This window comes from Nansenia antarctica, assembly GCF_963989245.1.
Source record: "Nansenia antarctica genome assembly, chromosome: 11".
Classification (NCBI taxonomy): Eukaryota; Metazoa; Chordata; class Actinopteri; order Argentiniformes; family Microstomatidae; genus Nansenia; species Nansenia antarctica.
The window spans coordinates 19,645,534-19,653,033 of NC_137681.1; the positions used below are offsets into that span (position 1 = coordinate 19,645,534).

The 7,500-nt window shown below is 48.8% G+C and overlaps 1 protein-coding gene across 1 annotated transcript in view; it reads left to right on the forward strand.

The window, feature by feature from the left end:
• Positions 1-7,500, forward strand: part of LOC308167971 (carnitine O-palmitoyltransferase 1, liver isoform) — a gene marked incomplete at both ends in the record, with an annotated part of 11,304 nt that overhangs the window by 2,120 nt on the left and 1,684 nt on the right. Inside the window, 10 exons of the mRNA XM_080542451.1 lie at positions 891-998; positions 2,364-2,451; positions 3,329-3,524; positions 3,764-3,952; positions 4,108-4,213; positions 4,430-4,546; positions 5,286-5,450; positions 5,547-5,675; positions 5,827-5,982; positions 6,266-6,379. Coding sequence (XP_080398577.1) covers positions 891-998; positions 2,364-2,451; positions 3,329-3,524; positions 3,764-3,952; positions 4,108-4,213; positions 4,430-4,546; positions 5,286-5,450; positions 5,547-5,675; positions 5,827-5,982; positions 6,266-6,379 — 1,368 coding nt within the window. The remainder of the gene's footprint in view (positions 1-890; positions 999-2,363; positions 2,452-3,328; positions 3,525-3,763; positions 3,953-4,107; positions 4,214-4,429; positions 4,547-5,285; positions 5,451-5,546; positions 5,676-5,826; positions 5,983-6,265; positions 6,380-7,500) is intronic.

Here is a 7,500-nt window from a genome sequence, read left to right on the forward strand (position 1 = left end):
ACAATAACAAATGGAAGATACAATGAAAAGAAAAAGGTGAACTGTTCAGAGGTGAAGTACCCTGCTGGTCTAGAATCCCCCCTACACAGTCATAGAATAAGAAAAAATGTAATAGAATAGATAAGATTCTACTTTATTGTCATTGCAGAGTACAAGTACCAGACAACGAAATGCAGTTTAGCATCTAACCAGAAGTGCAAATAGTGATATAAGAACATGATATAAAAACATAATATAAAAACATGACAATGATAGTGATAGGTACAGTATGGCAAGTACCGTAGTTAGAGGTAAACCAGCAGTAGTGCTAAGGCTAAATTGGATTGTTCACAGTGTCCGGAGGGGTGGGGGATACTGAACGTGACGTTATTATGAAACGTGATGTTATTATTATCAAACGTGACGTTATTATCAAACGTGATGTTATTATTAAACGTGACGTTATTATAAAACGTGACGTTATTATCAATGGAGCTGGAACTTTTGGAACTTTTTACTTACTGAGCCTGCACTGTTTTATGTATTTTATTGAATGTTTTCTGTTTTCTGTATTGAATGTTTTCTGCCCTAACTGAGCTGTTTGACAACAAAATTTCCCCATTGGGGACAATAAAGGTTTTCAATCAATCAATCAATCAATCATTATTAAACGTGACGTTATTATCAAACGTGATGTTATTATTAAACGTGACGTTATTATTAAACATGATGTTATTATCAAACGTGTTGTTATTATAAAACATGACGTTATAATTAAACGTGATGTTATTATTAAACGTGATGTTATTATTAAACGTGATGTTATTACTAACTGTGATATTATATTTAAACATGATGTTATTATTAACTGTGATATTATTAGTAAATGTGATGTTATTCTCCCCCTGCAGGACTTCCTGTATGTGACGCCCACGCCCATCCAGGCGGCGCGGGCAGGAAACACGCTGCACGCCGTCCTACTGTACCGCCACAAACTCAGCAGGGAGGAGCTCAAACCTGTGAGTCCACACACACTCACACGCACACACACACGCATGCACACACGCACACGTGCACACGCACATGTACACACACACACACACACACACACACACACACACACACACACACACACACGTAGGCCTGTCTCCTGACTAGAGCAGTGATGCTGAGAGAGGATGATGAAGGGATGTGTTATGAATGGATGAGAGTGTGTGTGTGTGTGTGTCGTGTTGATTATGGACCAACTGGTCTGTCATGCCAGATATTGTCCGGGTGCCAAAATGTGTCTGGGGTGATGTAATCAGGTCTTTCGAACGCCGTTGCTATGTCGAAGCACCGACGCTAGCATTCCGGACATTCCTGAGTAAACTCTACCGCTCGTATTAGCTCACTACCACAGATGAATGTGTATGTTAAATTGGGAAGTCACGATTGGGAAATTCGAGTCACTCCCTGGCTTCAACTGTGTGTTAACATCATGATGTGACATCATCTGTGTGTGTTTATGTGTATGTTGGGTATTGTGTGTGTGTGTGTGTGTGTGTGTTCATACAAGTGTGTGAGCTGCATACATTCATTTTTTGTTTGTTTAAGTTTTGTGTGTGTGTGTGTGTGTTGTTCTTTTCGAAAATCATTCCCTCTCATGCTCTCATACCACACCATCTCTCCTCTCCTTCCCCTCCTGTCTTTCTCTCCTCCTGCCCTCCTCATCCCCCTCTCCTCTCCCCATTCCTCCTCCTCATCCCCCTCTCCCTCTCCTCTTCCCCCTCTCCTCTCCCCATTCCTCCTCCTCATCCCCCTCTCCCTCTCCTCATCCCCCTCTCCCTCTCCTCATCTCCCTCTCCTCATCCCCCTCTCCTCTCCCCATTCCTCCTCCTCATCCCCCTCTCCCTCTCCTCATCTCCCTCTCCTCATCCCCCTCTCCTCTCCCCATTCCTCCTCCTCATCCCCCTCTCCCTCTCCTCATCTCCCTCTCCTCATCTCCCTCTCCTCATCCCCCTCTCCTCTCCCCACTCCTCCTCATCCCCCTCTCCTCATGCCCCTCTCCTCTCCTCCTCCTCATCCCCCTCTCCTCTCCTCCTCATCCCCCTCTCCCTCTCCTCATCCCCCTCCTCTCCCCATTCCTCCTCCTCATCCCCCTCTCCCTATCCTCATCCCCCTCTCCCCCCCACTCCTCCTCCTCATCCCCTTCTCCCTCTCTTCATCCCCCTCTCCTCTCCCCACTCCTCCTCATCCCCCTCTCCCTCTCCTCATCCCCCTCTTCTCTCCTCCTCGTGCCCCTCTCCCTCTCCTCATCCCCTTCTCCCTCTCCTCATCCCCCTCTCCTCTCCCCACTCCTCCTCCTCATCCCCCTCTCCCTCTCCTCACCCCCCCCCCTCCAGAGTCGTGTCCCAGGTACCATCATCCCTCTGTGTGCTGCTCAGTGTGAGAGGATGTTCAACACTACACGTACCCCTGGAGAGGAGACGGGTAACACACACACACACACACACACACACACACACACACACACACACACACACACACACACAGAGACACACAAACACACTTAGTTAGAAGGTGTATGCACTAGGTAGGCTGGGTGGTGTGTGTGTGTGTGTGTGTGTGTGTGTGTGTGTGTGTGTGTGTGTGTGTGTGTGTGTGTGTGTGTGTCAAAACGACATGTCTGCCACAGAACTGTTCTGTCGTTCATCATCCCTCGTTCCTCCGGCTAGTCTCTCTCTAACTGACTACTTCTCTCTTATCTGTCAACTTCATCCTTCACTTCTCCTCTCCTCTTTTTCAATGTTTATCTTGTTTTCCTTTCTTCCCTCCTACTCCCTTGTTTCTTTCTGCAATGCCATCACCACCACCACCCCCCCCCCTCCAGTGGTTATTGAGGTCTTCCGTGCCTTGCTGTTCCTATCAGTTTGAGAGGATGTTTGATTCTTGTCGAGTCCCTGGAACTCTCACAGGTAGGCTGCCCTCCCCTCCACCCTCCACCCTCCACTTCCCCTCCATCTCTCTATAGTTAGCTGCCCTCCCTCCCCAGCCAGCCAGTCAGCCTGTCCGTCAGTCAGTCAGTCCGTCAATCAGCTAGTCAGCCCGTCAGTCAGCCCCTCAGTCAGTCAGGTGGTCACTCAGTCAGTCAGTCAGTCACCCAGTCAGCCAGTCAGTCAGTCAACCCATCAGTCCGTTAGTCAGTCCGTCAGTCAGTCAGTCAGTCAGTCAGTCAGTCCGTCAGTCAGTCAGTCAGTCTCTCTCTAGTCTCTAGTCTACATCATCATACATCATAGTCTAACTCATCCTCCTCCACCCCATTCCCACTCCATCCCCCCCTTCCCCTCCCCTCCCCTCCTCCCTCTAGACACAGTGCAGCATTGGCAGGACAGTGACTATGTGGCGGTGTACCACCGGGGGCGCTACTTCCGGGTGTGGCTATACCAGGCGGGGCGGCTGCTGTCGCCCAGGGAGATGGAGGCCCAGGTCCAAGCCGTCCTGGATGACCCCTCCCCCCCCGCGCCCGGGGAGGAGAGGCTGGGAGCGCTCACAGCCGGAGACAGGTACACACACACACACACACACACACACACACACACAACTGTGAGTCAGTCAGCCAGGCCTTGACCCAGCCAAGCAGCCATTCAGTCAGGCCTTCACCCAGCCAACCAGTCAGTCAGCCAGGCCTTCACCCAGCTAACCAGTCAGTCAACCAGGCCTTCACCCAGCCAATCAGAGAGGTGGACACAGACCCTCCTGCTCCGTTCACCAGCCTTCATCTCCTATCAACTCCATTTCCCAGAATCCCCTGGGCCAAGGCCAGGAAGGACTACTTCAGCTGTGGCGTGAACAAACGCTCGCTGGACGTGATCGAAAGGGCCGCCTTCTTTGTAACCCTGGACGACGAGGAGCAAGGCATGATGGGCGATGACCCTGCGGCCAGCCTGGACCGCTACGCGAAGTCCCTCCTCCACGGGAAGTGTTACGACAGGTCAGCCAATTACACGACACCATTACGACAGCTCAGCCAATCACGTGATCCTACTGTGTTATGCCACACAGCGAAGCTGATTTAGAAAAAACGTTTGGAAAATCTCCTTCTAGTTGCTCTGTTCCCACCCCCCTGCTCTGTTCCCACCCCCCCAGGTGGTTTGATAAGTCCTTCTCCGTGGTGGTGTATAAGAACGGGAAGAACGGCCTGAACGCTGAACACTCCTGGGCCGACGCCCCCGTGGTCGCTCACCTCTGGGAGGTAAGACCTCTGCTAGGACAGGAGAGGAGACAGACACTAGGAGAGGAGACAGACACTAGGAGAGGAGACAGACACTAGGAGTGGAGACAGATACTAGGAGAGCAGAGGACCTCCGCTAGTAGATGGAGTAACTCTAATAGTATTATAGGACTAATATTCTGTGTGTGTGTGCGTGTGTGTGTGTGTGTGTGTGTGTGTGTGTGTGTGTGTGTGTAGTATGTCCTGGCTACAGACAGTTTCCAGCTGGGGTACAACGAGGAGGGTCACTGTAAAGGAGAGGTGGACTCTTCTCTCCCTCCACCCCAGAGGCTGACCTGGGACCTCACATCTGAGGTCAGATATCTATCCATCCATCCATCCATCCTAATGTCCATCCATCCATCATAACATCCATCCATTAGGGTTGGGCGATAAGCCCTAGCTACAGCCTTTTCCGTGAACCTGCTGGAACACGCTGAAAAAAAGACAAACAGCGCTAATGAGACTATGGTGGGACAAATGAGACTATGTATGGGAAACACTGCCAACACTCACCCGACTCACATTGCGCAGCAGATTTCTTTTTATAACGGTATTGAAAGACACCATTGCTATTCTCAAATACCGTAATTACCGCCAAACCATACCATCCAACCATCCATCCTTCCTGATGTCCATCCTTCCACCCACCCATCCATCCATCTATTTATCCATTCATCTTATCTGACCCTTTCCCTTCTTTCTTGCATTAAGTACCAGTTGAACAGGTACAGCCTGAAGCTCAGAAATAGCGTGTTCAACTGTTTGTACAGAACACCCAATATTGCGTATATAAATAGTCAAAAGACCCGGACCCAGAATGGAGCCTTGTGGGACACCCTTTGTTGTATCCACTAAACCTGATTTAAAACCATCAGTCAGGCAACTTCTGGCGGTTTAATATTGTTTAATAGGGTAACACATTAGTTTGGATGGCTGGGGTGGAGAGGGTGGGACTGGCTGATGATGTCATAACCCCCCCAGGTGCAGCAGCAGATAGACAGCTCTCTGGCTGTGGTCCAGGCGCTGGCTGATGATGTCATAACCCCCCCAGGTGCAGCAGCAGATAGACAGCTCTCTGGCGGTGGCCCAGGCGCTGGCTGATGATGTGGACTTCCACGTCACGTCCTTCAGGGACTTTGGGAAAGGAAAGATGAAGAAGTGTCGCATCAGCCCTGACGCCTTCATACAGCTGGCCCTGCAGCTGGCCTACTACAGGGTAACACACACACACACACACACACAGACACACACACACACACACACACACACACACACACAGATGTGAAGATTGTAAGTGCTGCTGTTCCTCCAGGATCGGGGTGTGTTCTGTCTGACGTACGAGGCGTCGATGACGCGGCTGTTCAGGGAGGGCCGCACCGAGACCGTCAGGTCCTGCTCCAACCAGAGCTGCGCCTTCGTCACGGCGCTGGAGGGAGGAGAGGTAGGGACACACACACACACACCTGTGTACCTATGCACTACACATATAGTACCTGTGTTTTCCAGCAGGGGGACTTGTGTGTGTGTGTGTGATGTAGTACCTGCGTTGTCCAGCAGTGGGAGGTGTGTGATGTAGTATCTGTGTGGTCCAGAAGGGGGAGGTGTGCAGGCGGCTGTTCCGCCAGGCAGCAGAGAAGCACCAGTCTTTGTACCGCCACGCCATGACGGGTGCCGGCATCGACAGACACCTCTTCTGCCTCTATGTTGTCTCACAGTACCTCGGAGTGGACTCCCCCTTCCTCAAAGAGGTGTGTGTGTGTGTGTGTGTGTGTGTGTGTTGTTCAAGTGTTGATCCCTGTATGTGTGAGAGTGTGTGTGTGTGTGTGTCCCGGTGTTGATCCCCCTGTGTGTGTGTGTGTGTGTGTGTGTGTGTGTGTGTGTGCGTGTGTGTGTGTCCATGTGTTGATCCCCCTGTGTGTGTGTGTGTGTGTGTGTTTGCGTGTGTGTTGTTCAGGTGTTGATCCCTCTATGTGTGTGTTTGCGTGTGTTGTTCAGGTGTTGATCCCTCTATGTGTGTGTGTGTGTGTCCAGGTGTTGTCGGAGCCGTGGCGTCTCTCGACCAGTCAGACTCCGGTCCAGCAGGTGGAGCTGTTTGATCTGGTCAACCACCCGGAATACATCTCCTGTGGAGGCGGCTTCGGCCCGGTCAGTCCCTCCCACACACACACACACACACACACACACACACACACACACACACACACACACACACACACACACACACACACACACACACACACACACACACACACACACACACACACACACACACACACACACACACACACACACACACACACACACACACACACACACACACACACACACACACACAGGGGGGAATAGTGTGTAGGATGTAGGGCAGGGGTGGGCAAACCTTTTGGCTCAGGGGCCACATTTGGTCTTGAATACCAGGGGCCGGATTCACCAAGCGTTTTTAAGAACAAATTTGTTCTTAAGAACAACATTTGTTCTTAAGACAAAACTTAAGAAGATTTGGTATTCCCGAAGAAAATCTTATCTTAACTTTAGTTTTTTCTTAACTTTCTTCTTAAGATTTTTCCTAAGATAGAACTTAAGAACAAATGAGATTCTCCAAAACAAAGTTCTTAGATTTCTTCTCAAATGTCTTCTTAACTTTAAGAGAAGCTCTCACCTGTCTTAAAGCAGCTAAAGTGAAAGGTAAGTCTTACTTGAACAATTTTGTATTGCATTTATTTGATTTTATTAATATTTAGTTTAGCCCTAGACAATGTGTTAACACATATTGTTAATTCAAGTTGGTCAGAGTACTTTTGTGTGAATGTTTTGTGTGAATGTGTGAATGTCTATCACATGTTTGTATGTTTGAGATATAACTGAAATGGGCCTTTCAGCCTGTGTCACATGTAGGCCTATTCCTAGATTACACCACAATGTACTCAGAAAGTAAATCAAGGAGGCAGTTGTTGTATTTGATGTATACTACTTAATTAATCATTATGAACATGTTATTTAAGTAGGCCAAGTAACTGAAACAATGTCCTTACTATTATTTATTTTATATTCACATTTTAGATGGAAGTTCTTCATAAGTTCAAAAGAGAGAGAGAGAGAGAGAGACACACAGGTGTAAAAATCACAGTTCAAAATCTAAGAACTTCTTAAGTGAGAAAACTAAGAAGTTCTTAAGACATAGGACAATTCTTAAGAAAAAAATGGTGAATAGCGTTTAAGAACATTCTTAGGAACATCTTATCTTTTTTCTTAAGAATTGTCTTAAGAAT